This window comes from Trematosphaeria pertusa (assembly GCF_010094035.1).
Source record: "Trematosphaeria pertusa strain CBS 122368 unplaced genomic scaffold BU26scaffold_11, whole genome shotgun sequence".
Classification (NCBI taxonomy): domain Eukaryota; kingdom Fungi; phylum Ascomycota; class Dothideomycetes; order Pleosporales; family Trematosphaeriaceae; genus Trematosphaeria; species Trematosphaeria pertusa.
The window spans coordinates 1,233,056-1,259,610 of NW_022987222.1; the positions used below are offsets into that span (position 1 = coordinate 1,233,056).

Consider the following 26,555-nt stretch of genomic DNA (forward strand, 5'->3'; position numbering starts at 1 on the left):
ATTCGGATTGCGATTAAGCAGCACTTTCATATCTAGCATGTCACATAGAATCGCATGCAAGCGGTAACACTGCTGCAAATGTCTCGGTAAGCCGACGCCGAGACCCTGCCACACGTTCTCGGGCCGATGCCCCCGGCTGAAGGCTTGGCGGATCATCACTCACGGAGGACGGAGCTCCAGGGCTGCACGTTTGGCAATGAACACGATTGACTTCTGAGCAGCCGCAAGCGCCAACTTTGGCCCTATTCCCAAGTTTTGCTTGCCCGACTTTATCATCTGGACCAGTACTCCTCGCTCGCCATGATATAGCGGTCCTCCTGAACGGCTTTGTCCTCTCCCTATGCCTCGACCACCCACGCACTCCCGACTTGCGCCTCGAACATGTCGTCCCCCTCTCCCCGGAGGTCCGTCGAGAGCTTCGAGTTCCTGTCGCCAAACCCGCCGCAGGGCCAGTTCCCCTTCCCCGCGCAGCATGACTGGACGAACCGACCGAATTCGACCGGCGGCCGCTATCAGCCACGTCGCGGCTCCACGGCTAGCTCGATACATTCTGTGGGAGGAGTACTGGACACTGCATTCAAGGGAAGCATGGGCCCGGTGAGAGAGCAGAATCACAATGGTATGCTGTTGCTTGCATGTCAAGCTGGCTTCGGAGGACCACGAGGCTAATTGTGCGCCAGCGATCTCAACCCTCCTGCAACCGCCCATCGTGCGGACGGGTATGCTGCCACACACCGCTGCTACTGCCATGTCCGGGCACAAGCCACCATCTACCAAAGACATCCCGCCTGTGACCCTCACCAACATCCCACACATCGAGCCGTCGGCCTTCAATCCCTACCTTTCACAGGTCGGCAACTTGTACGAAGCTTTCCAGCGCGCAAAGGCAGAAACAGAAGAGGCATCATCAGCCCTGCGAAGGGACTCCGCGAAGAAGGATGAGCTGACCGAGGCGCTCGAGCGTCGCCTGCAAACGGGCTCACCAGCAGAGACCCCTAAACCATCATCCGCAATTTTCTCTCCCGCAAGCACCCCGAAACCCAAGCGCCGAACGAGCGGATCGAAGCGCGCGCTGCCGACCATCACGCCGCTATCCACAATTCCAAACGTGTACTTTGACGAGAACTTCCACCTCGAAAACCCACGGACTTTCGACATTGTCAGCGAGCGATCGGAGGTCGTGCGGCCGATACGTACACAGAGCGCTGATGATATAAATTCTGCCAATGGGACGCTTGAGACTCCCCAGCCGTCAAGGAAGGCCCTAGCGACGAATGCGATACTGCAGGAGAAGCTCTCGTGGTACATGGACACCGTGGAGGTACATCTAATTTCGGCAATATCTACTGCGTCGTCATCTTTCTTTGCAGCACTGGGATCGTTGCGCGAGTTGCAGTCGGAAGCGTCAGACTCCGTCGCGAAGATAAAGACCGTTAGGGAAGACCTGGGCCGGCTGGACGAACAAATGGCGATAGGGGGCTTGAAGATTGTTGAAATGAAACGCCGCCGAGAGAATCTTAGGAGATTGACTGATGCTACCGATCAACTCCAGGCCGTCATTGCAGGCCTCTCTAGTTGCGACGACACGGTGGACAAGGGCGAACTTGAAACTGCTATGGCTCGACTGAAAATGATCGAACGACTGATATCCGGCGCTCTTGACACTACTGATCCCTCCCCGACATCCTGGATAGACTCTCGCTTGCCTCCAACAGTGATCGACCTCCGCAATCTCTGGGCTTTGGACGGTGTATCAGAAGGCATACAGCAACTGAGGTACCGTATTGGCAAAGGCTTCGAGGCACGGTTTCTGGAGACACTTCTCACAGACCTGAGGGAGCATGTGAAGAACGCATCGAGTAAGGACACCTTGCAAAGATGGATTACGACGACTCAAAGAGCTCGCGGGGAGCACCAAAGGATGAAGTCGGTGCTTCCGGCGTATTTGAGCACGAGCAACGCCTTACGCTCGGAGCTGCGCGCCAGCCTCGTGGGACTAAGCGGCTCCAATTTTACCAATCAAGCAAGTGCTACATTCCGAGACGCAATAGTACGAGAGATGAAGGTGCTCATCCGGAAATATCTCCCAAGCTCTACGGACGATGATGCGGAATCCATGACATCCGTCTCGACGAGGAGTGGCCGTGGACACAACCAACAAGACAAGAACTCGATACTCGCTCGAAATCTTCGTGCAATGGACCCCGCCGATGCCGAAGAGTTCTTTGTGAATATTTTTACAGACATCGGTGAAGCGATACGAAGACTCAGCGTCCAAGTCAAGGTGCTCCTTGATGTCACCAGTGGCGTCATGACTCCACCTGCATCCAGCGGCGGATTCCGTTCTCCTCCGAGGAGTCCTTATATGGGGAGCATTGATGGCTCTTTGGGCAAAGAAGTCAACCCAATGGATTCTGCTGCGCTGCAACAAGAGTTGATGCAGGCTCTGGATATGTCTAGTCTTCTTGGCCAGGCCGTTGATGCTGCGCAAACCCAGGTCACCAAATTGCTTAAAGTGCGTTCCGAAGCTACGACACAGATGCCTCTTGATCATTTTCTCAGATACTTCAACCTTTGCAGACTTTTCGCCGACGAATGCGAGGCTGTGTCTGGGCGCTCTGGCGCAGCTTTAAAGGGAGTAGTGAACAATCACATTATTGAGTTTGTGTCAAGATTTGGGGACATCGAGAAGCAGGACCTCACAAGGGTCATGGATTCAGATCGCTGGGAACCGAAGGACTTTGATGATCATGACGCAGAGGTGCTAGCGAGAATCCTCAAAGCCATGACGGCTGACCCAATGGAGTGGGCGCAAACAGGCGCTGTTTTGGGTGAAGCCAATGGACCAACGACCGTGAATGGTATCACACAGGAAACGAACGGGGTTCCTAACGAGAAAGAGAAGGGTAAGAATCCTGCACCGGCGATTGTGGACGAAGAGAAATACATAATATCCAACTCATCGACGGTGGTCCTTCGCGGCATCGAACGGTTCGAGATACTCCTGAGCGCCATACCCAGCATGACGTCCGAAGTATCGACCGCCCTCTGCGATTACATTAAGCTCTTCAATTCCCGTCTCTGCCAACTCATCCTCGGTGCCGGGGCTATGCACAGTGCCGGCCTCAAGAACATCAACACCAAGCATCTCGCAATCGCCTCGCAAACTCTTTCCTTCGTCATCGCTATTCTACCCTATATCCGCGAATGCGCACGAAGGCATGCCTCGGGCAACAAGCCAGTGCTCGGAGAGTTTGACAACGTCAAGCGTCTACTTCAAGACCAGCAGAGAGCAATCCACGATAAGCTCATTGATATCATGAGCAACCGCGCTACTGTGCATGCTCGCAACCTCAAGAAGATCGATTGGGACAACGAGCAAGAAACCAAGAAGGACGTCAGTCCGAATATGGAGACGCTTACCAAGGAGACGGTGACTCTCCACAAGGTCATCAACAAGTACCTACACGAGATCCAGGTCCGAATGATCATGGCGCCGGTCTTTGAGAGCTATCGCGAACAAATTGGGAAAGTCTTGAAGGACGCCACCGCAAAGACGGCGCCTGGCAAGCAAAGGTATGTGTACACTGTCGGTTAGATCAAATCGCTTAAAGCAATTGCTAATTGCAGTAGACTTCTCCGTGATGCAAAGCTGTTTGATGCGAAGCTCGGACAGATCGACGGCGCTGGTAATACGGGATCGTACCTTATCCAGCTTGTTGAGGCCAAGGCAGTGGCACAAAGCGAGCCTGAGCTGAAGAAGAGCGAAGAGAAGAAGCCAGTGGAAGAGACCGCGAAAAAAACATCTACCGAAGATGCCTCATGAACGGTCTCGCAGGTACACCTCCTCCCGATCCGCCTTGCCGGCTCAACGTCTATACGTTCCTTCCTCGACTGGACTCCTAGCATGTTTGATCACCTCGCCATTGGCTTCTCCGCGGACCTGTGACTTCGAAGAGTGGAAGTGACTACAAGGTTTCCTACAAGGCTACCACTTGTGATGAGGAGTATGCTCGTGCGATCGGCCCAGCGTAATGCCCGCCAGAGCGCGGTTTCCAGGAACAGAGACACCTGATCTGCAAACATGATTTGCCGAGAAGATGAAGAATCCGCTAACGGCGCCCAGACGCCGCTTCAACATTTATATGTATACTTGTGTAAGAAAGTAGCAAGCAAGGCGTTATGGTGCATAGACAGGGAGGACGGACATTGCGGGATATCGGAGGAGGCTCCGGTGCCCGTATGAAATTTCAAGGCTAGTCCGCGCTATGATACAGAAACTCTACCGAATGGAGATGCAGTCCAGCGCTTATTCGTTATCGCCCCCCGTTCCTCAAGCTTTTCCTGTCCGTTGTCTTAGCAAGGTCTGTCGATGAACGGTGGATACATGGTCTGTTTCCACTCACCCTCTCGGCTTCCCGTCTTCTTTCCGTGGTCCGCATCCTCATCCTTGCTTTGATGTTCCTTCTTCAAGGTTTCTTCTTTTGGCTTGTCACCGCCGTCCTTGGTAGATTCATGCTGCTGTGGCTTCTCGTTGGCGCTGTCTTTTGTGCCCCTGCCAACCTCGGAGCCAGGCGGGGTTTTGATGTCTTGGGTTGTGGCGTGGAGGTCGATGTGTGAGTTCATGGTTTCGTTGCTGGTCTTGCGGCCTTTGTTGATGTAGGGAGATGTGGAGATTATGTAGCGCGCGAGGAAGGTCATGTCGATAGGTTGGCTCTGTTTGTTGCGTTGAAGTAGTCGGTTTGTCTCTGGGAGCGTCGTGACGCGTGGATGTGCTGGCCGTAGAGGTAGGTAGTTGGTTCGTCAGGACTGTTTGCAGACGACTAGTGGGAGGAGGACTGAAAGCCCGGCTTTATACAACGTTCAAGAGGCGGACTCCACGATCTCCACGCCCTGGGCATCCAGTCTTCGATCTTCAACGCCCCGGTTGCAACATTGACATCGACCAAGCTCTCTCCTATGGCGCAGTGCCACCTCTTCAAACTTTCAACGCCCGGCCTAGTTGCAACATTGACATAGCCTAGCCGTCCTCCCCCACAGCGCCGTGCTACCCATTCAAACCTCACATACCTCGTTCGACACCCCAACTGCAACATCATTGAACGAGGGCAGACTAGGCGTCCATCACCCGCGCATACACTTCACCGGTCAGATATCAGCGCATGGACCTGCTGTGCTACATACCCCACGCAATTTCCCCGCGACGAACGATCTTGTGTTGCCGAAATAGAGTTTGAGCGGTCGTACAGGGAGAGTGCACGCCCTTGTTGTGTGACATCTGCTTCCTGGGTTCGGCTGCAAATGCAGCGACGGAGGGAGATGGTTCGGATTTGATGCGCTGGACCGGCTTGGAGGGGGGTTTTCGGACCGGCAGCTGGAGGACTTGGACCGCGGAGTGGAGGAGGCGACTGCAGCGCTTGTGGCAGCCGCGGTGTCTGCCCGGCCGGTTGACGTTGGAGGTGGACGTGCTTGGTGGTTACACTGCGATCGACCGGCCGGGCGCAGGGTGCCGGGCCGTGGTAGACTCGGGTCGGAGCGATCGATGAAAGAGGCGGAGTCTTGTTATTCGACATCCGAGGCCGACGCCGGTAGTCTATACCGCGGATGTGGGAATAAGTTAAGATATAGGACATGCGACTCCATTTGGTCTGTGGGTTGGGGAGTCATGGCTGTTCCGGGGGTGTGTTGGTTCAGTCATGTCCTTGGTGGTGAGTCAGCCTCCCGGTATTATGAAGCCTTCCGACTTTTTGTTGTTGTCGCTGCACCGATCCCCAGAGCATTCACACGTACGTTCTCCAAAAAGACATCTACAATAACTTTCCCCAGAGCATTCGCACGTACGTTCTCCCAAAAGACATTTACAACAACGAGCGACCGAATTCCAAACCTTTCTCCCTGTCCTATCTTCCGAGCATGGCTTCTCATCAACCCGAACCGACGAAGATTTTCGAGCGCATTGAATCCCTGAAAAAAGCTGCTAGCTCCAAGGAGCAATACGAAGATCTTTGCGATGACTTGGATGGCGTAACAGAGAAGATCGAGGAAGGGGTTGCCTGTGTACAAAAACGGTTTATCGACGACCGCAACCTCTCTCCACTCTGCGAGCCTAGCAAATCTCTCTTTCAAAAGCACCTGGAAGCCTGCCAAGACTACGACTGCGCACTGGGGCAGATTGTAGAGACTCTCCGAGGCCACTCGAAGGATATGGAGGAATTGCTAGTCAATGTGTTGGAATTTGCTACTACGGCCGCTCGCCGCCCGCGCATGGAATCCGACTTCTGGCTAAAGGTCAGGCCCCTCTTGAACAGCTTGTGGAAATGTAATTACAACTTTCAAAACGGTGGAGACGCGTGGATGTTGAACGAAGTTGCATATGCGATAGTGAAGAAATGGCCGTTGCGCCCGGAGTGCGAGCATACGCCGGAAGACATGAAGGAAGCTATCACGGTTGTGGGGATGTACGGATCGGCGTTTGTGGAGTTGGGGAGCATTTTGGAAGACGTAGTGGCGCGGTGTGAAGACGATCGAATGGATGCGATCGGGGAAAGCGGGGCGGTGGCCAAGTCCGATACAGATGAACCGACGGACACTGCAGAGAACCGGAAATCTGAAGGATCATCTTCGCGATGAGGAGTGGTGCAAGTCGACGGATAGCATAGCCTCGGGTTGGAGATGTATCCGTGCTGCGGCGTCGTACTACCGTTGGGTGTGCTTACGGCCGTATGCCGCGCTCCTCTCAATATGCGGATCACTGACTACATTTCAATGTCAATGTTAGTGTATTCATTCTTGAGGCAATTTGAGTCTTTTTCCAATATGTGAGCCTTCATGCGATACTCCCAGTCATGCTGAATTAGTCAAAGCTTTTTGAGTCATGCAGCGTGACTCTTGCGTGAGTACATGACCTTCGCATCGTGACCCGGCGCCCCAACTCCTTACCACACTGCGGAAGCAAAGATATCCACGATTTATTTCTTCACTACAAAACGACCCCGGGGCTTTTTGTCGCATTCACGAACTTGAGAGTCAGGTCTTTGTTATCCTACGCATCTTACCATCGAAGACCACGCTTTCTCCTCCAAAACACACAAGACACCTGTACCTTGTACCAATGTCTGATATCGAGTCGATCTACCAAAGTCTCGAAGACAAGGCTTGTGCGGTCCCTCGCTATGAACTAGCTGGCCTACTGTTCGGATTTCTGAAGAATGGCGCGGATATTGGCGTCCAGAAAGCAACCGACAAAGTCAGAGCCAACTGGTGCACGATACATCCGGCCACCAGGACCAAACAATGCGAGGACGACACGTTTCGAGAGTTCGAGGAACTATGCAAGAGTGGAAGTCCGGAAAGCTTCATCGAGGATTCTCTGAATAAGATCTATGGGGAACCTCTCTGCAAGAGGATCAGCGACATTGGCGATGCCTTCGTTGCGCTCTTCCAGGCGGCGGACGCTGATGGAAGCCACACTACTCACGAAGAGGCGCGCCAACGCATAAGAGATGCGGAGAGCGAGATGGAGAAATTCTACCAATCTGGGAATTGGTGGTTAATGAGGAAGCTCGTAGGACGAGATCTTTGGGAGTGGGGAATGCCTGAGCAGGAAAGGGAGGAGGTGGAAGCTCGGGCCCGATTGGCGAGGGAACAAGTAGTCCGGGCAGAGGTTGTGTTCTTTGAGTTAAAGAAGATATACCAGTGTCTGAGGGTGCAGGATGGAATTTCAGATCGGATTGGAAGTTAGAGGGTGGAAGATGTTGACGTTGCAGTTGAGGGGGCGGACGGCTTGGACTGATTGAGAATCTCCTACCTATTCAGGAATGTATGTTAATGATAATGGAAGAACTACCAAGGGAGGGTGTATATGTTAGTTTAATGAAGGTGAAATATATCTTTCGGACATGCGGCAGATGTGAGGTAGGGGTAAGGCGGGCAGGATGCTTGGAAGTCGTGGAAGTGTCAAAAGAGCATTCCAAGGTTTGTGGCTTTACTGCGCCATTGAGTAAAGTCCGACAAGACTCCATTAAGATAAAACTGACGTTGACCCAAAGCCACAAGCAATAATGGTGGCAAGCTGCCGGAGAGATCTAGTTGTGGGGTGAGCGGGCGAACAATAGACCGGCACCGCGGACATAACTTTCCACCTTTCCTAAAGCGGCTAGCGTGCTTCAACCCGTGCAATCTTCCCCGCTGTCCACGCCCACATTCAACGGTCTTGGTTTCTTGTCTTGACGGCATAACTTATCTGCAACAGACGCCTTACGCACGAAAGCAATTCTGCAATCAGGCGGCGTTGGTCTTGAGGTCTTGTCGCGATACGATCCATCTGCGCGTCCTGCGTCTTGACTCGCATTAATAACCAAGGTTGGCAAAACAAATCACACCACGGAGGCTGGAATCCTTGACGTGGCCATGGAGCTCGACCACAGGCAGCGGCTTGGGCACGATGGGGCTGGCAGTGTCCCGCGAGCTCGGGCAACGCACCCGCTCGTGTAACCGTTATCGCCATGGAGCGTTGCGTTGCGCGCAGCCGCAGCCTACGCAATGCCGCCTTTGAAGGGCGTCCTGGATTTCTATAATATGCTCCCTGGATTGCCGGGCTCGCTGAAGATCTTTTTATGAATCGTGTATATTCTTTCCACTTCGGATTTGCGCACTCCGACTTCTACTATGGCTGTCGGCGACGACGGCTTTATCCACTTCGGCCCTGAGGCCAATTGCACTTTGGAGGTATGCCTTCTCATCAAGCATAGAGCCCGCATCCCAGAAACCGGCGTTGCACTGCCGTCCTATCAGCTTAGTAGAGCTCGCTAACTGCATCTCAGCTATGCCAAGTCGAAGACAGTGTATATGGCTATCGACCCTCCATCCCAGCCAACGTACTCTTCATCATCTTCTATTCCCTAGCTGCCATCGTGCATGTCTATCTCGGCATAAGATGGAGAACGCGGTGGTTCATGTGGTGTGTTCTCGTTACATGCTTGCACGAAGTCGTCGGATACGTTGGGAGGATCATGCTGTATAATGATCCATGGGACTTCACCGCCTTCATGATTAATATCAGTACGCAATTCCTTGTGTTACCCCACAACCGTGTTACTGACCACTCGCAGTCGCCATCACCCAAGCTCCGGTATTCTATTGCGCGGCGATTTATGTCACGCTTGCTCAATCGTAAGGCCATTTCGCATACCGTCACTAGAAATCAAAACCGCAGCTGACGGTTAACAGGATCAACCACTTCTCCCCAGACTTAGCACGTTTCCCTCCGAGACTGCTCTACTGGACCTTCATTCCATGCGACATCACTTCCCTAGTTCTCCAGGGCACTGGCGGCGGCATGACGGCGGACTCTTCGGCCGAGAATGAAGCTGGCCTCAGAATCACCCGCGCCGGTCTCATCCTTCAAATCGTCACGCTCTTCATCTTCCTCGCGCTCTTCGGCGACTTCTTGTGGCGATACAAGCAACGCGGAGGCATGAAGAAGGCTGTTAGACGAGAAAAGCTGTTCTTTGGCTTTGTGATGCTGGCGTCTGTATTGACCTTCGCTCGGTGTATCTATCGCGTGGCTGAGCTGAAGGACGGATACCGGGGTGAACTGTTCAGGGATGAACCGCTTTTTATTGTGCTAGAAGGAGTGTAAGTGGATCCCTTCGCGGAAGACTATACTGGTTACTGGTCGCTAATAGAAGATAGACTGGTGGTGCTTTCGGTGTTCGCCCTTTGCATTGGCCATCCGGGGCTGGTCTTTAGGAGTCACGAGCGGAGCCGCATGGACGGTATGACTGTCCAATCCAGCGGCGAAAGCCAAACATCGCGCCCCGATCCCGTTGAACCCAAGTCCGAGGTCTAGATGCAGCAGTAGCAGGTTGGGAAGCGTCGTATCGGCGGTATAGAGGTTAACGCTCAAGAAAGACACGAAGGTCTTTGGTACAGTACATCGAGAAGTTATTGCACGTGAACTTGGGAGCGAATCCCTGCACGAAGTGGAAAGGATATTGGATACACGGGATCTTAGCGAAGTTCCACCAGTGCTTCCTATTATATCGGTCGTCTCTACCACCGCTTTACCAGATCACTGCGCCCCTCTATTCTCCTTCTCCTCCTGCTCCTGCTCCTGCTCCTTCTCCTTCTCCTTCTCCTGCTCACGCTTCCTACGCTCCTCGATCCACATCTCCCTCCGCAGCTGCTGTTCCAACTCATCTATCTCCCTGAGCCGCTCCCGCATTGAGTCATAATGCGTATCGTACCCTTGCTCGAGCAGCTCTTCATTCCTCAAGTCGAGCTCGCGCACTTCGGCGGGCGTAATCCCCCAACCGAGGAGCTTAGTTTGGAGGTTGTAGAAGCGCCGGTGGCGGCGGCGAAGGGCTACGAGGTCTGCCAGAGCGGTTGGAAATGGGGGTGGTGTGGGATTTGGAGTGGACATTGTGAGGTTCTTTCGGGGTGTGTTGAAGCAGTAGTGCTGTATTTTGCGTGTGTTCTAGATACTTTTGAAAGTTCATGATGTCTTGGGCTTTTTATATGCCCTTCGGTAGAGGAGGTTGTAGTGATCAGAATCTGTCACTGCGTTGAGGAACATGTCCATTTATCGGGGCTTGTCTTCAAACGAAGAAGTGCCGACATTCACCGCGAATGGCGCATGCCTTTAATCAACAGCGGCACTATCTCAACTAAAGTCCAATTTTTGTGACTGGCTTTACCATTGAATTCAATACTGTGACATATCAATCAACAGCTCTCAACGAATCTTCACAGCCCAGCCTTCCACCTCCTTATATCCTCAAGCTCCTTCCTAACATTGTCACCAAACACCCGCCATTCCCGTGCCTTCCTCGAAAACGTTTGCGAAACCTGCCTGATCCAAGCCCTCATCTCCTCCTCATCCCGGAACCCCCGAACGCCTGCTTCCCATAACACTGACGCCGGATCTCCCCTGGATACTATCGGGCCATACCTTTCGTTCCAACGGTGATACTCGTCCGCTAGTTGATCGGCTAGGGCGATGACCTCCATTCCTTTGGCTTCGCAATCTACGGACTCCACGGGTAAGCTCTCGAAGATGTCCGTTGCTGCGCGGATTTGCTGCTCGAGCTGAACTACGCGGTTTTCCGTGTGGTGGATGCTAATGTAGATATCTATCGCGGCTTGGTGGAGCGCACTGAGATTCGGCTGTCGGGTATTATTTCGCCGCATACACATGGTTGGAGTCTAAGACAGATGGGGTTTGCGAGATTATGATGCCTGAGGAATCTAGGTAGAGGATTTATTTATTCGTGGCCGGGCTCTTTATTCTCGAAGGAACTACGGGCTTCACGCTGAAGAAAAGGTTTTACACGAAGGAAGAGCTTCACCTGTCGATGTCCTAATGAACGTCATGAGAGATCGCCATGGAATCCTGCGAGTGTATTCCTTGAAAGTGCGGCTTTCAGCTGGGCTGGTGGAACCTCACTGGTTCACTCAAAGCCTTGCTCTCCACTAGAACTACACTCCGCCAGGGCATTAAGCACCCCTTGAACCTCAACGATGACGACGCGTACTCGTTCACACAACTCCGCTCGCTCTCTCATCCTCTGCACGTCGCTCTCCCTTTTCCCTTCTTCCCGCATACCAAAGTCTCCCAATATCACCGCAGGATCAGTGCCCAGAATCCAAGCATAATGTTGCGCCCAGTCGTCAAACCCTTCGGCTAGAGTCCCTGTCATCTCTCCTATTTGCAGTGCTAGTGTTCCCTCCTCCAAAGAGTAAGGGGCCGCGGTCTGAATGGCGGCTAGTAAGGGTTGTAGGTCTCTTTGGAAGGTGTGGTAGTGCGATTCAGGATGTGTATAAGAGTGGAGGAACCTATGGAATAGAGTGTACGAGAAACTTTGTAGAGCATCTCTCCAGTTCTTTCGTGGAGCACTCATAGTGGGAAGTAGAACGGTGTTTGGGAACATATGTCAGAAAGTGGTATAAGCTGGGAATTTGGTCACTTCTTACAAATTCTAGGGATTGGAAGTGATGCGTGAATACAGTGCATGTGCAAGTTTTTTTTGAAGAAGAAGACCTCGGCTGTGCATTTCAATGAAAATCTAGAACACTTAAGGCAATACATTATTCAAAACATAGATCAGCTCTCAAGAAGTGCTACAATACTCCCACAAGCCCACTATGGAAGAAGCAGCCTAGCCACCTCAATCTCCTCGTCGTCGTTCCTCCCCCTTCTCGTGTGGGCATCGCCTGGCTGCTGACAGTTCTCCACCACGCGCACGAGTCGGAAAATGTGGTCCAGGAAAAGAGTAGTCCACTTCGCCCTTTTCGCTTTCGTTCTCGCGTCCCCCAATTCCATCCTTACTCTATCCCTGTCCAATCTGTCGTACTTCAGATCGTGTAGGATGTCGTCGATGTCCTCGTCGAGCATCCACGCCAGTCCTTCGTCCTCGAAATCCCATAGACGGCGTTTTGCCTCGTCCATGTGAGCTTTGATATAGCCGTGCAGTTCAAGTTTATCATCTTTTCCTTTTACGATCGTTTTGAACAGAGAGGGCACAAGCTCAAGCTCGTCTCCGATGCCCTTTTGGGTCAAATGGTAGAGCTGGAAAGGGATTTCAGATTGTGCATGTCTGACACCGAACTCGATTACCAGTCTCTGGCAAGGAGTAAGATTCTTGAGGAGAGAGACTGATAGTTTGGAGCCGAGTGCTTTGAGTTTGCTTGGAGCTGGTGGCGGGTTGATTGCTGCAACGTGTTGTTGTGCTTTTTGGAGCCACGGAGAGAGGTAGGTTCGATAGCGTTCATCAGAATGCGCTAACTTTTGGAGAGCGGCGATGGTGTCGCATCCGTTGTAAAGCTCCTCAGTATTGGCCGACATCTTTTAGCAAGCTTTATCGCTGGGTCGGGGTGAAGGAAAAGGATATTAGTATGCTGAGGTGGATTATATCGTGGATTTCTGTTCGGGCGTGTTGTCGAGGTAGCGGCATTTAATAAAGGGGAGAGAACAGTGGGTACCTGTGAATGAAAAGTAGCTAAATATTATTGAAGTGAAAGATAAGCGTTTGCAAGCAAACCCTTGAAAGTTACGTGACATCGCATTCAACGTTGCACCGCCAAATTGAAATCCAGCCAACAGTCTTCTAGAAAAGTGCGAAAAAGAATGAGGGGTTATGCGCGATGCATGCATGACTAGTAGAGTTGCCAGTCAGAGCTTGAGTCATGCGTCGCAAAAAAAGTACCACGTCATCGCTAGTAGTGCACATAATTTTCGATCCGAAAACCAAAACTATAAAGGGGACTGCAGAAACATTGCGACGCACTACGAAATACACAATCGCGCGAATGTTAGATAAGTCACTTCATGGTTTCACGGCGGTAGTGTGCTCAGCTGTACAGGGAGGTATGGGGGTATACGGGTCATATTCTGTTAAGGATAACTTGACCTTTGAGTATACTATTGCATGTTGGCACCACGGCTAGCGCGTGTTAATGGACGTGGGGTCATCACTAAAAAAAGAATCTCGGAAGGATTACTCGTTCAATGCCTAATAATACATTATCTCCCGCTTGAACAGATATTGGGAAAGTCGGCAGCGCATCCTCCGTCACGTTTTCCTATCAAAGTCTCCGAACTCGGCACGAACCTTACGTTCCAATTCCATCACATCTTGTTTATCCTTACAGATGAGGTTCCTGAATCTCTCTATCGAGGCCTCCAGATCTCTGCAGTTCTTGTTGTAGCCCTTCAGTGTCCTTAACTTTTCCACATACTCGAGCTGAAGCTCATTCACGTGCTCCTTTCGAAATTCCTCGCTGCGAGCCTTGTAATCCGATATCAGAGTTTCCAGCTCGTCCTTGCAGATGGCCTTGTAATCCGATATCAAGCTTTCCGGTCGGTTCTTGTATGCTCTTTCCAGAGTATACATACTCGCAAGGCGCTCAGAGGTGGACATTTGGTGGGTCTCCAGGAGCACCGACAGATATATGAGTTCTTTGGCCGGATCGGGTCCTTCATCATCGGTTTGGCTATTTTCATCTTCGTATCGGTGGTTCTTGTGGACGGATTGGTGCCTTCGTCGCTTGTGTGACTTTGATATATTTTGATTGTGTTTTACCGACTTGCTATCGTGGTTTTGTCGGTGGATTTGAAGAAAGGGCATAGCGAACTTTCGTACTTGAATGTGATATGCTGGAGAGATGTGACAGGAGGTTAAAAAGAGGGGCAGCACAAGGAGGTGTTGGAGGAAGAATTTATTCAAAGGATCCGGGTGTGATGTATTCAAGTCCTGACTAGCCGGTGGTTATGAGTTTACTCATCTCGATGTGGAGTCAGAACAAGAAGAAGAGTCACGCCAGAAGACAACAACCTCATACACTCTGCCGCTTTATATTAAAACATAGACATTGAAGCAAGTTGCAAGATGAAGAGGAAACTCCAACAATCATGATTACCCTCTCCAGAACATCCCCGCGAAAGTGCGGACTCACCCACCAGCTCCCGGGTCCTTTCCGACACTCTGATGGCACGCCTTCAATGGAGTCTCTTTGGCACCTTAGCTGAAAATGTCCACTTTCTAGGATAGCAAGAGTCTCTGCTCGATGTGCAGGAGGTACCTCTTTGTATATGCCAGCGTCGTATAGTGGTCGAGGGTGCTTCTTGCGCGGATTATCGTCGCCGCCGCGTCGTGCCTCTTTTCTTGGCTGTCGAGTTTGAGATAATCAACGAACTTGGAGACTCTTCCTAACAGTAGTTCGCCGTGCTCGAGACTATCCGGGGTAATTGGAGGCGTGTCACCGATAGGATGGTCATATGGGTCCCGTTTCTCGTAAACGTATCCCTGAATCCATGCTTCTATGTTGTCGAGATTGAACAAAATGGGTGGGATGGCTTGAAGCTTAGCGGTTCGATTGGCTATGGTGTCCAGCCGACTTATACGTGTATCGACTTCACCGAGGGCCTTGCCTAGGCTCTCGATGAGGCTGGTAAGATGTACCAACCTGCCGTGTGCGGTAGACCCCAAATCCCGACGTGATTGTGCTGAGGCTGACACCATGGGGAGAATTTGTTGTCGTTGATGCTTGGTGTTGAGGTAGGTGGGTTCGTTCAAAAATTGGAATACCCAGGTATAGGGTGGATTGCCCGAGGACTTGCAGGGAATTTCCGTGATGGACGAAGATAAAACTTGGGGGAAAATACTACAAAGGGCTTTGATAGTGAGGGAAAGTGTAGTTATTTTATATGGGTGTTGGGTAATGACGGACATGCAAAGGAGTCACAGACCTTGGGGCTGCGTGACTCGTTATTGTGACTGCTCGAAGAATCGGGCTAAATACTCCAACATGAATCGTGTTAATAGTAGATGATTCATGAACTACATGGAAAGGCTAGATCTTGAACGTGCGGGGAGATTTTAATGAGAGTGGATGACATAGAGATTGATGTTGTAGATAATGCGTCGAAGTGACGATGCGAGCGATATGAAAAGGCAGCATTGGACACAGGGGATGACTCGTCGCGGATGCAGATATGACACATCATGCGTGCCATAACTAGGATAACGAAGAGAGATGCAGGAAGGACACCAAAGGTGGTTCATCTACTTTAAAAGCATGTAATGCCTCAGGATTGAGAAACCCCACAGGGCAGAAACAACAGTCCCTCTATGATCCTCCACGGCCGTCGACTAGCTATTGCTTCCCTTGCCCCAACTTCCCAGAAAAAACCCGTTGCATTATCGCCTTCGTCATCTCAATCCAACGCGCAAGTTTAGACCTCATTCTCTTCGAAAGCCTTCATCTCATCTTTTATTGTTTCGAGCTGCTCTAACATTTCCTCTGGATTATCGGTGTAGGGCTTACGAAAGGAGAAACTCCCGCATGTTTCATTACGAACCCACTGATGCGCTTATTGTTCAGCTCTGTAACGTACGCAAAAGAGGAAGCGGACGCAGCCCAAAACCGTATATCATGGTTGACGGTATGAATGGCTGTCACCGACTTTTTCTTGAGGGAGTTCCCGGAAGTGATAGCAGTCGTTTATTCCTCCGAAGCCGCCTTATATTGCTCCGAGACCTCGCTAGCGGTACGATCATACTCGCCTACTCCACGCTGAAGAAACAGGGCCACTCTTTCGATTTCCTTCCCAAGGACTTTGATTGTCTCTTGATCGAAGGCGCAGCCGGCGACTTCAAGAGAGTATCTAAGGACGTCCATGCGTTCTAGTATCATGGCGACGTCAGTGCTGCGCTCGCGGAGATCATTAATCCTCGAGGACAGGCATTTCATATCGTAGTCGGGACAACAGGCTCCATGGCGGGTACGAGGTGGTGGCATGTTCGAAAGCTTGAAAGTCCGGCCGAAGAAGGTTGATCCGCGTGGGTTTTATAAGTCTTTCGGTAGCAAATTCTACGAAAAACATCAGCATCAACCCTTCGATCCACTGAATGCTTACTGTAACTTACTGCTTGACAATATGCCCGGTTCCGGGACCACGCACGCTGGTACCGATGTGCTTAGCGGTGGTTGAGGCGATGTTCGAAGGTTGGCAAACAGTCGTGGTATCGTAGTGATAAAGCAGTTACAGAGTTGTGCAAAGAAGAGGGAGAGTCTAGAGACAGAAAATAGCAGTTTGAAAGAGGAGGATGAGGAGCGTGGAGTGTTCGCCGCGAGTTCATTTAAGTGACGGAGTCGATAACGTGACTTGGGGAGTCAAAAGGGTATGACACGCAGTACAACCTAAGAAAAGGTGACTCCCGATTTCTGACGATTTGAACGCATCATATATCGACATGGCTGAGATCTGGAGGCGAAAGAAAGCCCTCTCGCGCTGCTGCGATTCAAGCAGTCTCTTTTTTACTGACAACACTGCAAGATGATCTGCGTGTGTGTAGAGAGGGAGGCATGCAAGGGTGACCGATAAGTGACTTGGACTAGAAATCGCCGCGGCGATGACTCATTGAATATGACTAAATGAATATGACACAACTGAGACAATGACTAGAAAAGAAATCAAGTACCCTTACTAAAAATACACTACTGCCTATACACAGGAGCCATCGCCAACCCCAGCACAAAGAAAGAAAAGTGACAATCAAAGCCTAAGCTTCTCCCTTGAAACACAGGCATCACCCTGATTTCTTCCGCTGACCAGCCAATATCTCCCTTTTCAAAAGGTAAAGCCGGTCCTCAAAGGAGAGCAAGCTAATCTCGATATTCTGCATCTTGTTCCGTAACCCCCTGTGTCTCCCCCAAAGGGACTCATTGTCCAACCTGGTAGTCCAACATTCTGATAACATCCAGCTATCCCCGAAAGTCTCGAGCTTTTCTTGTACTTCTTTGACCTCTTCTAGAAATACCTTTGGGACGTAGGTAGAATGGCGAGATGTGTTGTTGTGCCTGTCTATCAGATTTTCGACACGCCCGGAAATTTCCTCGTGGAATTTGGCGACGCGGACGAACCCCCAGAGGAAGCCTACGTCATGCTGGATCTCCGAAAGGGAGGATTGCGCTTGGGAGACTATACCGCACCCAAAGAGGTCGGCCTTCCTCAATGCAGCGGTGGCTTCCCTCGCGGCGTTATAATAAGCCTGGACCCGGTCGCGTTCACCATCAGTAACGGCAGGGAGTCGCATTCGGTGATCATCGATGCTCGACTGATCGAGCGTTGTGAACTGGTCCGTAACAGTAGACTTGAGGGAGGCCAGGGAATCCAACTCAGCGGCCATGTCTTGTAGGCGAGAACAGAAGACGTCGATCGACCGCCTCACGCGCTCTGTGTGAGATTTTAGGAACCTCGTATCTTGCGGGTCCACGGAAGCGCTCATGATGAGTGATGCTCGAATCGGTCGACGTAGAATGAAGGAAGGGTGCGATAGCCTGCGCGACTGTAATTGTAATTACACCCAGGTAGTGTGCAAGAAGCAAGAGGTGGAGTTGAGGAAGGAAGACGAGCTGCGGAAGAGCAGGTCTTTATATAAGTCAAGCGATGTGACGTGGCAGGGCCGGAGCCTAGTACAAGAGACGTTCGGGTCCTATGACTAGATGGACTGATGACTGAGATCTGGAAAAACTTGGGTATATGAGTGACAGTAAATCTGACAAAGAGTAAAGAAGAGTGCGAAAGCAGAGTTCACATGACAGCTTTTTATAGTGAACTTGACCTGGCCAGAGTCCAATCAGAATATGACTCGCAAACGACACATGACTCAGAAATAAAAAAAGGGAACGTAATCCGACGCGATTGACTAGAAACAAGGACTAAAGAAAGATAGGCAAAAAGTAAGAAGAACGGCAAAGCAAGCATGAAAATGTGAATCGAACTTTGTATCCATTCAGCAAGTGATTACCCAAAGAGAACCGAACATTTACTCAAATAACAAGATCGCAAGAACAAGACACTCGGAAGCAAGACACCCCCAGCGCCACCCAATATAACAGGCTACTCACACCCGTTCACCAGGGTCAGATAGCCCCAGAGCCTTGCGCATTTGCTCCCTCCAAACCCTGAAGTATACGTCCTCGGTACTCCGTAGATCATCTATCAAGCGCGTTTTCCACACCCCTAGAGATTTATCCTCAGCCAAAGCACGACAGTTGTTCTCGTCGTTCCCTAGAATCCACACAATATACGTGTTCTCCATGGCGGCTTTATGTTTCTCCTCAATCTGGGCGAGGTCCCTTAACATTTGCTTCAGAACGGCTGCGCGCTCATCCTTGCTGAGTGTGAGCCCCTTTGGAGGCGCAAACTTCTCACAGTACTCGGCGAACAGGGGGTCGATATTCGAATGTAGATCGTTGTTTCGCTTGCATACCAAATGTAGGGCAAGACGATATTCCAACATCCCTTCGACACCTTCAAGGGTGGCCTTCATTTGCTTGGCGAGGGTGATGACAGGATAGACGCCGTCGATATGACTGATGGCGTTGTCCATGCCTGCAGCGGTTTGAAGGTAACTATGATATTGCTTCCCAAAATCTTCGCGGATTGCCTTGACGCGGTCGCGAAGGTGCTTAACATCCGACGAAACGTCCAAGTTAGAAGCGTCTCGCACCGTCTCTTTCAGGGAGCCGAATATCCGTAGTAGGATGTTGTAGTAAATGTCGTGCTGGAGAAGCGCTTCTGAGGTGGGAAAGCCTCCAATCAATGGCGTGGGAGATGCGCTCATGGCGGGGCGATTCGGGTTTGACGTTACTTTGTTCGAAATTACCGCGAGGCGTTGTAGACAGGAAGGCAGGCGAGATGCACTGGGGCGGAGTTTAAGTAAGGTTGATACGCGGCGGTTGCGTGGTAGAAAGATGCAACGAAGGTCCAACACAGGAAGGAGAGCTGGGTATTAATGATGTTCACTTTATACACCGTGACTTGCCGGTCGTGACTCGCAACAGAGACGAAGCCCGCACCGATGACTCCTTACGATCTTTGACACTGCGCATGACAAATGCTTGGCTTTTGTTGGACTTCGCGGCAAGGCTAGTATAGTATGGTTGCAGAGGAAATTTTTACAAGCTTCGCATCGAGGCGTAGGAATTCACAGACCTGCAAACAGTCGATGAGAGCTGATTTAGCCAATCAGGTCTTATAAGTCAGCGTTTCGGGCCTGAGCGTGCCTGAGCGTGTGATGCCATGATTGCAAGAACCCCCCCCCCTGCAACCACAATAGGCCCATCGCTGTAATCCCGACCAAAAGAAGCGTAATCGATGTGGGAAGGTCGTACGAGAAGGCAGACGGAGTACGGAAATGACACGGGTAAGATGCGCGCTATCTACCTTGCAATTTGATTCAGTTTTCTCTCGCTGTATCAGTATACTTCCGTGCGAGCTAAGAATAAGAGGGACTCACTAAGTGGCTAAAGAGCCCTTTCCTCCGCACTCAGAATCCTGACGCTTGAAGCGTCGCCATATGTCGCCGAATCCAAAGCAATTCCTACCTATCCGGTGAGGCCCTAACTCCTTCAAATATGCCGATTTACGCTACGCCAACAGATCTGCGACGTTCATGGGCATCTCGTCGATCTGAGTCGAGTAGTAGACTGGCATTGTTAACAGAGGAACGTGACGAGGTGTGTTACACTTACGCTCAATGTCTCGTAGAATGCGAACGTCTTCTTGGGTAACGAAGTTGATGGCGACGCCCTTCCGCCCGAATCGCCCACTTCGGCCAATCCTGTGAATGTAATTCTCACGGTTCGAGGGGAGATCGTAGTTGATGACGAGGGAGACCTGTTGAACATCGATTCCTCGCGCCCAGACGTCGGTGGAAATCAGCACACGGGAGTTGGCCTGGCGGAAGTCCTGCATAATGCTGTCGCGCTCCCTCTGCGGCATATCTCCATGCATCGAGGATACGGTGAAGTTCGCCTCGCGCATCTTGTCCGTCAACCAGTCGACCTTGCGGCGCGTATTGCAGAAGATGACGGCTTGGGTGATTGTGAGCGTGTCGTACAGGTCGCACAGCGTGTCGAACTTCCACTCTTCCTTTTCGATGGCGATGAAGTACTGCTTGAGGCCTTCGAGGGTCAGCTCGTCGCGCTTGACGAGAATGCGCACCGGGTCCGTCATAAACTTAGTCGTCATCTCGAGGACGTCGTATGGAAGGGTAGCCGAAACGACGACCACCTGAGTAGCCGGAGGTAGGTAGCGGTATACGTCGTAGATTTGCTCGCGAAAGCCCCGGTTGAGCAGCTCGTCAGCCTCGTCCAGAACCAGCATCTTGATGTTGCGCGTTCGGAGGTTGCGGCGGCGAATCATGTCGGCGACGCGGCCTGGGGTGCCGGACACAACGTGCTGGCCGTAGTCGAGCTTGCGAATATCCTCTCCGACGTTCGTGCCTCCGATGCAAGCGTGGCACTGTACGTTCATGTAGTCGCCGAGGCCCATGATGACCGACTGGATCTGGGTCGCAAGCTCGCGCGTGGGAGAAAGGACGAGAGCTGGATGTGTCAGCGCATGCTGTGCCCCGGCCTTCGCCCTACGTACCTTGCGTCTCGCGGACAGCCGTGTCGATAACCTGGAGGATGGAGATGGAGAAGGTGGCCGTCTTGCCCGTGCCGGACTGTGCCTGCGCGATGGTGTCGCGGCCCTTGCAGATCTGGACAATGGCGCGCGACTGCACGGCTGAAGGCGACTCGTAGCCGTATGCGTAGATGCCGCGCAGGAGGTTCTCCTTCAGGTGCATGGCCTCGAAGGTGGGCGCCACCGTGACCTCCTTGGAGGTGGTGAACTCCATCTTCTCGTCCACGTTGCGATCGATGCCCTCGGCCATGGTGGATATGCGTGGATTCGTAAATCGGGATGTGGGTGTTGCTGGGGGGGGGCAAATGCTCGGTGGTGGTGGTGGTGGTGGTGTGGACAAGAAAGTTTGGAGCTCCGGAAACCTAGCGTCCCAGGGCCTTGGCGTGAAAGCTTTGACCAGACGCCGTCCACTTTATTTCCTGCGAGCTTCACTTGCCGCTGGACACCAACAACCACCGCCGCCCAAGGTCTGAACACCTGACAACCCCGCTATTCGCTGTTCGCAACCCCATTAGATTGCTCGGCGACCGCAGCGATGACGCTCCTGGAAGACCAGCGTCAGATCCACGAGGATCTCGAGCGCCTCGAAGACGCCATCGCCGACCGGCTGATGGAGGACCCGCCGCAGGTACGCATCGCGACTGTCTCCGCCGCGTAGCTCGTGCTGACCACTACACAGATCCGCGATCGCCTTGCGCGAGACCACGACATTGCGCGCTTCCTCGAGCAGATAGAGTACCAGTCGAGCCGCCTCCTCCGCATCTACGAAGATGTCGAGGGCAAGAAGGACAAGGAGGTCCGTACGCTCACCCTGGGCGACCCCATGGAGTCCTTCGCCAAGGAGATCGCGTCCATCAAGGACTTCCACCGCCGCTACCCGAACGAGCCCGTTGAGAACCTTGAGAAGGCATACAAGCGGCGCACCCCCGAAGACCACGCGCAGTCGCTCGCCGCAATCGAGTCCATGTTCACTGGCGAGGAGGGCTTCGGCCGCTTCTTCGACCTGACCATGCTGCACGAGCAGTACCTGAACCTTCCCGTTCACCGACGTACTCGTCGCCTGACCTACCTGCAGTATCTCGATCTGTTCGATGTCTTCACTCCGCCGCAATGCAGCATCCGACGCGATCAGAAGATGGCCGAGCCGTATTTTCAGTATCTGAAGGCCCTGCAAGACTACCTGGAGAGCTTTATGCGCCGCACCAAGCCGCTGGAGAACCTGGACAAGATCTTCGCCAACTTTGACAAGGAGTTCGACGAGCTTTGGGAGAAGGATGAAGTGCCTGGCTGGGAAAAGAACCCCACGCAAGTAGCCGCAGCTGATGGCGAGGCCTTGGGGGAGGGCATATGGTGTTCCGCTTGCAAGAAGGGATTTTCGAAGGAGACCGTTTACGAGGCGCATTTGACCGGCAAGAAGCATAAGAAGGCTTTGCAGGAGAGCGCAGCGAAGGCGAACGGCACCGCTACAAATGGTGCCTCTGCCGGCATGGGACGCTTCAAGGAGCGCGCCGTGGCCGAGAGGGAGTTCCGGATAAAGAAGCTCGCTGCTGCTATGCAGACAGAGCGCAGCGACACAAAAGTCAACGTCGAGCGGAAGCAAGGCATGACCGAGCGCGAGCGCCAACAGGAGCTGGAGGCGCTATACTCAGAAACCCCAGAAGTGGCGAACGCTAGCAAGGACAACGACCAGGAAGAGGATGGCGAAGAGAAAATCTACAACCCGCTGAAGCTGCCGCTCGCTTGGGATGGCAAACCCATTCCCTTCTGGCTGTACAAGCTGCACGGTCTTGGCGTCGAGTTCCCTTGCGAAATCTGCGGCAATTACGTCTACATGGGCAGGCGGGCATTCGACAAGCACTTCAACGAACCTCGTCATATCTACGGTCTGAAGTGCCTCGGCATCACGACTACTACCCTTTTTCGAGAGATCACACATATCGACGAAGCTCAGGCCCTGTGGAAGAAGATCCAACAGGACAAAAAGAAGGAGAAAACGACCGTCGACAATGTCGTTCAGATGGAGGATTCAGAAGGCAACGTCATGCCAGAGAAAATCTACAAGGATTTGGCGGCACAGGGCCTGGTCTGAACCCTGTGTTGCTGGGTGTTAAATTGCCGAGGTGAGTTTCATCCTACATGGGACCTTCGTCGACTGATTCAATAGCATGCGGAGCCCTTAGGGAATCCCCCTTCTTCGCCGAATGTCCTTAGTTTCACACCATTGCGGGTGCGATTGGACGCGAATCATGGCATGAAAAGAATCATCCACAGGGTAAGTCAGCTTGCGTAGTTTCTTTCCACCCCGACGGTGCTGCCAACACCTGGGGAACGCGTTGCTGCTTTACATGCTGGAGAACAACAGCTTAATTCAGGACGTTGAGATGAGAGCGGAGAAGAGGTATGCTCACGGGACTTTACGGATCAATGTAAGATACCATAGCATTGGAGTGCAAAGACTCACATTCTAACGAATTGTTCTTTGTCCTGTCCAGGCCCATTGTCCACTTGCACCACAGTCCTGGTGCTTATGTCTCCTGTTACAGCCATACTAAGTGTCTGTGCCTTAGACGGAAACTCCGGGCGCCGGTTGTGTAGGATCGTAGGGAAAAATGAATGCACAGTGAGCATCGTTTTGTGCCGAGCCTTAACCATACACAGGCCACTTTCCCCCTCTCGCTCTACCCAGCAAGCCTCCTGGATTCTTGATCCCTCTCCATCCTTTCTTCTCTTCCCCATTTCCCGTCTCAATGTTCGTTCCCGTCCTATCAACCCCCTGTATGACATGTCCGCCCATCACATGTCCATTCATCGGCCCCCATCCATTCATCCCTACCAAGCCTCCAGACATATGCGTCGGGTGGCTATCCGGAAGTTCAACCCGATTGTACGTTGATAGATCTACAGGCGTCTGGGGAACTGGAGACGGCGCAGGTATCCACTCGACCCTTATCGACTGGTCCCGCGACAGCTTCTGGTTGTTGAACCACAGCTCGAAGCGAATATCCGCCGGCCCGATAATGACGCGCACCTGGTATTCCACTTTAAAGTAGTGTTTTCCGAGGGACCAGAAGTGGCGGTTCTTCTCGATGAATTTCTTCTCGTCGGTGCTGCTGAGGTCTGAGGAGATCTCGCAGAGAATGCGCGTTTCTGATGCTCCACATTAGCCTTTGGAACAAGGGCCGATAAGGGGAGGGTAAATACATACCGTGGTTCATCTGGTCGGGCAAAGACCTCGCCTCGACGTGGCTCTCGATCACGCTCGTTGGAAACGCTCTTCTCGGATCTCCGGGGCCCACCTTCTTGATGAAGTTGTGCACAATGGGCTTGTCGACGCTCACCGGCTCCCCCTTCTTCACGAACCACGCTATCGCCTGCATAATGTACATCTTCCCGTTCATCGGGTCTCTTACAAGCTGCTTTGTCGCATGCTCTGGGTTCTTCTTGTCGTACAGGATCTTGCAGAGCGTGCCATACGAGGCTCGACAGCAGCGCCAGCCGAGGACGGAATGTGATGTGAGTAGCTTCCGTACGCGGTCCGAGACCAGGCCTTTGCAGACGGCGAGCTGCGGGTCGGGCGCTATACGTACAGAGATACCGCGCGTGTTGGGCATGTCGGTAGCAGCGTAGTGCTGCCTCAGCTGCGCCTGCACATACGCCGAATTCCCCAAGCCACCCGAAAGCACAAGATGCGCAACATTCGCCGCCGGATACTTCTGGTACAAGCTACTCAATTGCGAATCGATCAACCGGAACAGCTTCGCAATCTGCTTGTCAAACAGCCGCTGCAGATCTTCCCGCTCAAACGTCATCTCGCCGTTTCGTATTCTGACATCCGGATCGCTGTTGTTGTACGAATGTGGTAGTCGCGGGATCCCAATGCTGAAGAGGGGTGTGTCATCCGGGGACCCGTATTCGCACTTCACGGCCTGGAAGTCCCGCGACTTCATCATCTCCCATGCAGCGTCCAGAGGATCGATGGGCATAGGTGCCGTGCTGTGTGCCGTAGCAAGCCGCGTCGAAACCAGCTTCTCAAACTCGTAGTCAATCGCCGCACTCCCTATAGTCTCGCCGAAGACAACATCAAGCTGCTGCAAATTGATCGCCTGATTCACCGTCCCCGTTACCTTCAGCACGCTTAGATCCGTCGTCCCACCCCCAGCATCACACACCAGCAAGATATCGTTCTCGCGAAAGATACCAGGTGCTTCGGTGGAGACGTGAACAGCCGCAGCCTCCGCCTCCGTCAGCCCAATCGACACCTCATGCCCCGGATGCGACCCAAACCCGCTCTCCACCACAATCCTCTTAAACGTCTCCACCGTCGGATGCGGCGCCCACGTCGTCGGCACGCTGAAGATAAACTCCAGCCGCGCGCTCGCCCAATCACATCCACTCAGCTCCCCGCCCAGCTTAAACTCCAAATACTCGTACATCTTGCGCAAATAGTCGCCATACCACTTCTGCACCTCGGCCAGGCTGCCCGGCGCGCCCTCGGGGTCTTCGCGCTGCTTCTGCCGCAGCCGCTCCGGGTCCAGGCTCGTCTTGAACCACTCCTTGTACTCCTTGTCCTGCGCGGTCGTCTCGGCGATGGTCTCGCTCAGGAAGCCCCAGCTGCTGGGCGTCGCGGACGTCGACGGGTAGACGACGACGGTCGGCACTTTGTTCTCGTTGGCTTGGAAGCGGCCGGGCCATTTTTGTACCCAGCGGATGGTTTCGCTGCCGATGGAGAGGTTGGCGTAGGCTACACCTGTGCCTGTGTATGCGTGTTAGCACTCGTCGTCCTTATGTTTCCCTTCCTCTCTGCTTGCATATTCATGCAGTCTATGAGCTGTGCAGGTGAATGGAAAGCCACGTGATCCATCCACTCAGGAAAAGCCGCGCTAACCCCATCAAGCCTAGCGCCCCGGCCCGTCCCTTGCCCCGCCGCTGGTTGGCCAACTTACATGTCATCCCCAAATCAATCCCAATCACCATATGCGGCTTCTCGCCGTCCATTCTCTCCATCATCTTGCCTGCCTGCCGTTTGCGTTTCGTTTCGCTGGGCTTGCAGCGTCTCGCCGTGTTCTTGTCGTCGGTCGCTCGGTCAAAAGCAGGCTGAGCAATCCTTTAAGACACCCCTCTTCCCGGCGCAGATATGCGGGTTCCACCTAGGGTGGCTTGTCGCAGCCTCAGCCTTGCGGCACAGCACGGTAACGCGGGACGCTGCGTGGGACGCCTTGTTTTAGGTTTTTCGTGTTTGTGGCCCCCAAACTGAGGGACGGGGGTATTATTAGCGCTTATGTGCGTGCTTTTGAGAGAGGGGGCAGAAAGCGGGCCGGTCTGTCTGAGGGAGACGGTGCGAAGGACGCTCAGCCTCTGCGTGCTTTTTAGAGCCGTGGCGCTGATTTGTTGGATGGGTGGAGTGAGGGGCATGCAGGGCCGGGGATTGAAGGTGATCCTGGTGTGGGCGCGAAGGGGTTGGTGGTGAGTTGTGGTTGTGGTGCTGTGCCGCAATGAGCCCCCCCAAATCCCTTTCCGGAACGTACCAAAAGGCTGAGATGCGAAACCTCCCTGGTGGCACGGCTCGATGCAGTCTTTC

At 52.7% G+C, this 26,555-nt stretch overlaps 16 protein-coding genes across 16 annotated transcripts; 4 read left to right on the forward strand and 12 right to left on the reverse strand.

Annotated features, from left to right (window-relative positions):
* The first annotated feature begins 198 nt into the window (after positions 1 to 198).
* BU26DRAFT_65222 (Vps54-domain-containing protein) lies at positions 199 to 3,871 on the forward strand. The gene is made up of 3 exons (XM_033836153.1): positions 199 to 619; positions 681 to 3,576; positions 3,634 to 3,871. The coding sequence occupies exons 1-3, from the start codon at positions 382 to 384 to the stop codon at positions 3,824 to 3,826; spliced, it is 3,327 nt and encodes a 1,108-aa protein (XP_033681260.1). The 5' UTR covers positions 199 to 381; the 3' UTR covers positions 3,827 to 3,871.
* Positions 3,872 to 4,121: 250 nt separating this feature from the next.
* Positions 4,122 to 4,921, reverse strand: BU26DRAFT_65235 (uncharacterized protein). Its single transcript, XM_033836155.1, has 2 exons — positions 4,407 to 4,921; positions 4,122 to 4,344 (listed from the first exon to the last, which is right to left on the reverse strand). Exons 1-2 carry the CDS (start codon positions 4,699 to 4,701, stop codon positions 4,334 to 4,336), a joined length of 306 nt encoding a protein of 101 aa, XP_033681261.1. The 5' UTR covers positions 4,702 to 4,921; the 3' UTR covers positions 4,122 to 4,333.
* On the reverse strand, positions 4,722 to 5,773 carry BU26DRAFT_65228 (uncharacterized protein). The gene is made up of 2 exons (XM_033836154.1): positions 5,185 to 5,773; positions 4,722 to 5,139 (listed from the first exon to the last, which is right to left on the reverse strand). Exons 1-2 carry the CDS (start codon positions 5,631 to 5,633, stop codon positions 4,824 to 4,826), a joined length of 765 nt encoding a protein of 254 aa, XP_033681262.1. The 5' UTR covers positions 5,634 to 5,773; the 3' UTR covers positions 4,722 to 4,823.
* A 1,231-nt stretch (positions 5,774 to 7,004) lies between these two features.
* On the forward strand, positions 7,005 to 7,854 carry BU26DRAFT_521709 (uncharacterized protein). The gene has a single exon (XM_033829603.1). It carries the CDS (start codon positions 7,112 to 7,114, stop codon positions 7,739 to 7,741), a length of 630 nt encoding a protein of 209 aa, XP_033681263.1. The 5' UTR covers positions 7,005 to 7,111; the 3' UTR covers positions 7,742 to 7,854.
* Positions 7,855 to 8,451: 597 nt separating this feature from the next.
* BU26DRAFT_65257 (RTA1-domain-containing protein) lies at positions 8,452 to 9,961 on the forward strand. The gene is made up of 5 exons (XM_033836156.1): positions 8,452 to 8,727; positions 8,823 to 9,060; positions 9,111 to 9,171; positions 9,229 to 9,636; positions 9,694 to 9,961. Exons 1-5 carry the CDS (start codon positions 8,668 to 8,670, stop codon positions 9,848 to 9,850), a joined length of 924 nt encoding a protein of 307 aa, XP_033681264.1. The 5' UTR covers positions 8,452 to 8,667; the 3' UTR covers positions 9,851 to 9,961.
* A 111-nt stretch (positions 9,962 to 10,072) lies between these two features.
* Positions 10,073 to 10,423, reverse strand: BU26DRAFT_567749 (uncharacterized protein; the record flags this gene model as incomplete). The annotated part of the gene is made up of 1 exon (XM_033833685.1): positions 10,073 to 10,423. The coding sequence occupies one exon, from the start codon at positions 10,421 to 10,423 to the stop codon at positions 10,073 to 10,075; it is 351 nt and encodes a 116-aa protein (XP_033681265.1).
* A 323-nt stretch (positions 10,424 to 10,746) lies between these two features.
* BU26DRAFT_567750 (uncharacterized protein) lies at positions 10,747 to 11,196 on the reverse strand (the record flags this gene model as incomplete). Its single annotated transcript, XM_033833686.1, has 1 exon — positions 10,747 to 11,196. One exon carries the CDS (start codon positions 11,194 to 11,196, stop codon positions 10,747 to 10,749), a length of 450 nt encoding a protein of 149 aa, XP_033681266.1.
* A 254-nt stretch (positions 11,197 to 11,450) lies between these two features.
* Positions 11,451 to 11,900, reverse strand: BU26DRAFT_507871 (uncharacterized protein; the record flags this gene model as incomplete). Its single annotated transcript, XM_033827029.1, has 1 exon — positions 11,451 to 11,900. One exon carries the CDS (start codon positions 11,898 to 11,900, stop codon positions 11,451 to 11,453), a length of 450 nt encoding a protein of 149 aa, XP_033681267.1.
* A 242-nt stretch (positions 11,901 to 12,142) lies between these two features.
* Positions 12,143 to 12,844, reverse strand: BU26DRAFT_577870 (uncharacterized protein; the record flags this gene model as incomplete). The annotated part of the gene is made up of 1 exon (XM_033834410.1): positions 12,143 to 12,844. One exon carries the CDS (start codon positions 12,842 to 12,844, stop codon positions 12,143 to 12,145), a length of 702 nt encoding a protein of 233 aa, XP_033681268.1.
* A 652-nt stretch (positions 12,845 to 13,496) lies between these two features.
* Positions 13,497 to 14,126, reverse strand: BU26DRAFT_507873 (uncharacterized protein; the record flags this gene model as incomplete). Its single annotated transcript, XM_033827030.1, has 2 exons — positions 13,497 to 13,511; positions 13,611 to 14,126. 2 exons carry the CDS (start codon positions 14,124 to 14,126, stop codon positions 13,497 to 13,499), a joined length of 531 nt encoding a protein of 176 aa, XP_033681269.1.
* Positions 14,127 to 14,540: 414 nt separating this feature from the next.
* BU26DRAFT_567753 (uncharacterized protein) lies at positions 14,541 to 15,020 on the reverse strand (the record flags this gene model as incomplete). Its single annotated transcript, XM_033833687.1, has 1 exon — positions 14,541 to 15,020. One exon carries the CDS (start codon positions 15,018 to 15,020, stop codon positions 14,541 to 14,543), a length of 480 nt encoding a protein of 159 aa, XP_033681270.1.
* A 2,070-nt stretch (positions 15,021 to 17,090) lies between these two features.
* On the reverse strand, positions 17,091 to 17,836 carry BU26DRAFT_553174 (uncharacterized protein; the record flags this gene model as incomplete). The annotated part of the gene is made up of 1 exon (XM_033832191.1): positions 17,091 to 17,836. Exon 1 carries the CDS (start codon positions 17,787 to 17,789, stop codon positions 17,091 to 17,093), a length of 699 nt encoding a protein of 232 aa, XP_033681271.1. The 5' UTR covers positions 17,790 to 17,836.
* Positions 17,837 to 18,293: 457 nt separating this feature from the next.
* On the reverse strand, positions 18,294 to 19,533 carry BU26DRAFT_65296 (uncharacterized protein). The gene has a single exon (XM_033836157.1). The coding sequence runs from the start codon at positions 19,128 to 19,130 to the stop codon at positions 18,408 to 18,410; it is 723 nt and encodes a 240-aa protein (XP_033681272.1). The 5' UTR covers positions 19,131 to 19,533; the 3' UTR covers positions 18,294 to 18,407.
* Positions 19,534 to 19,936: 403 nt separating this feature from the next.
* On the reverse strand, positions 19,937 to 21,227 carry BU26DRAFT_431793 (ATP-dependent RNA helicase fal1; the record flags this gene model as incomplete). The annotated part of the gene is made up of 3 exons (XM_033823940.1): positions 19,937 to 19,995; positions 20,041 to 20,895; positions 20,942 to 21,227. The coding sequence occupies 3 exons, from the start codon at positions 21,225 to 21,227 to the stop codon at positions 19,937 to 19,939; spliced, it is 1,200 nt and encodes a 399-aa protein (XP_033681273.1).
* Positions 21,228 to 21,417: 190 nt separating this feature from the next.
* On the forward strand, positions 21,418 to 23,513 carry BU26DRAFT_521713 (RNA splicing factor PRP9). Its single transcript, XM_033829604.1, has 3 exons — positions 21,418 to 21,605; positions 21,657 to 23,097; positions 23,142 to 23,513. The coding sequence occupies exons 1-2, from the start codon at positions 21,513 to 21,515 to the stop codon at positions 23,064 to 23,066; spliced, it is 1,503 nt and encodes a 500-aa protein (XP_033681274.1). The 5' UTR covers positions 21,418 to 21,512; the 3' UTR covers positions 23,067 to 23,097; positions 23,142 to 23,513.
* On the reverse strand, positions 23,471 to 26,288 carry BU26DRAFT_521715 (uncharacterized protein). The gene is made up of 3 exons (XM_033829605.1): positions 25,921 to 26,288; positions 24,183 to 25,730; positions 23,471 to 24,124 (listed from the first exon to the last, which is right to left on the reverse strand). The coding sequence occupies exons 1-3, from the start codon at positions 25,970 to 25,972 to the stop codon at positions 23,622 to 23,624; spliced, it is 2,103 nt and encodes a 700-aa protein (XP_033681275.1). The 5' UTR covers positions 25,973 to 26,288; the 3' UTR covers positions 23,471 to 23,621.
* Between the last annotated feature and the right edge of the window lie 267 nt (positions 26,289 to 26,555).

What these genes read in the sequence shown, in the direction of transcription:
- BU26DRAFT_65257 (XM_033836156.1), top strand. Translation starts at nt 8,668, where the DNA reads ATGGCTGTCGGCGACGACGGCTTTATCCACTTCGGCCCTGAGGCCAAT. An exon ending in CGCCTTCATGATTAATATCA is followed by an intron (nt 9,061 to 9,110) that starts GTACGCAATTCC and finishes GACCACTCGCAG; the next exon opens with TCGCCATCACCCAAGCTCCG. An exon ending in TATGTCACGCTTGCTCAATC is followed by an intron (nt 9,172 to 9,228) that starts GTAAGGCCATTT and finishes GACGGTTAACAG; the next exon opens with GATCAACCACTTCTCCCCAG.
- BU26DRAFT_65228 (XM_033836154.1), bottom strand. Translation starts at nt 5,633, where the DNA reads ATGTCCTATATCTTAACTTATTCCCACATCCGCGGTATAGACTACCGG. An exon ending in TCGCGGGGAAATTGCGTGGG is followed by an intron (nt 5,140 to 5,184) that starts GTATGTAGCACA and finishes TGACCGGTGAAG; the next exon opens with TGTATGCGCGGGTGATGGAC.
- BU26DRAFT_521709 (XM_033829603.1), top strand. Translation starts at nt 7,112, where the DNA reads ATGTCTGATATCGAGTCGATCTACCAAAGTCTCGAAGACAAGGCTTGT.
- BU26DRAFT_521713 (XM_033829604.1), top strand. Translation starts at nt 21,513, where the DNA reads ATGACGCTCCTGGAAGACCAGCGTCAGATCCACGAGGATCTCGAGCGC. An exon ending in TGATGGAGGACCCGCCGCAG is followed by an intron (nt 21,606 to 21,656) that starts GTACGCATCGCG and finishes ACCACTACACAG; the next exon opens with ATCCGCGATCGCCTTGCGCG.
- BU26DRAFT_521715 (XM_033829605.1), bottom strand. Translation starts at nt 25,972, where the DNA reads ATGGACGGCGAGAAGCCGCATATGGTGATTGGGATTGATTTGGGGATG. An exon ending in GATTGATTTGGGGATGACAT is followed by an intron (nt 25,731 to 25,920) that starts GTAAGTTGGCCA and finishes ACGCATACACAG; the next exon opens with GCACAGGTGTAGCCTACGCC. An exon ending in GCCCGACCAGATGAACCACG is followed by an intron (nt 24,125 to 24,182) that starts GTATGTATTTAC and finishes GTGGAGCATCAG; the next exon opens with AAACGCGCATTCTCTGCGAG.
- BU26DRAFT_65222 (XM_033836153.1), top strand. Translation starts at nt 382, where the DNA reads ATGTCGTCCCCCTCTCCCCGGAGGTCCGTCGAGAGCTTCGAGTTCCTG. An exon ending in GAGAGAGCAGAATCACAATG is followed by an intron (nt 620 to 680) that starts GTATGCTGTTGC and finishes ATTGTGCGCCAG; the next exon opens with CGATCTCAACCCTCCTGCAA. An exon ending in ACGGCGCCTGGCAAGCAAAG is followed by an intron (nt 3,577 to 3,633) that starts GTATGTGTACAC and finishes TAATTGCAGTAG; the next exon opens with ACTTCTCCGTGATGCAAAGC.
- BU26DRAFT_65235 (XM_033836155.1), bottom strand. Translation starts at nt 4,701, where the DNA reads ATGACCTTCCTCGCGCGCTACATAATCTCCACATCTCCCTACATCAAC.
- BU26DRAFT_65296 (XM_033836157.1), bottom strand. Translation starts at nt 19,130, where the DNA reads ATGAGCGCATCTCCCACGCCATTGATTGGAGGCTTTCCCACCTCAGAA.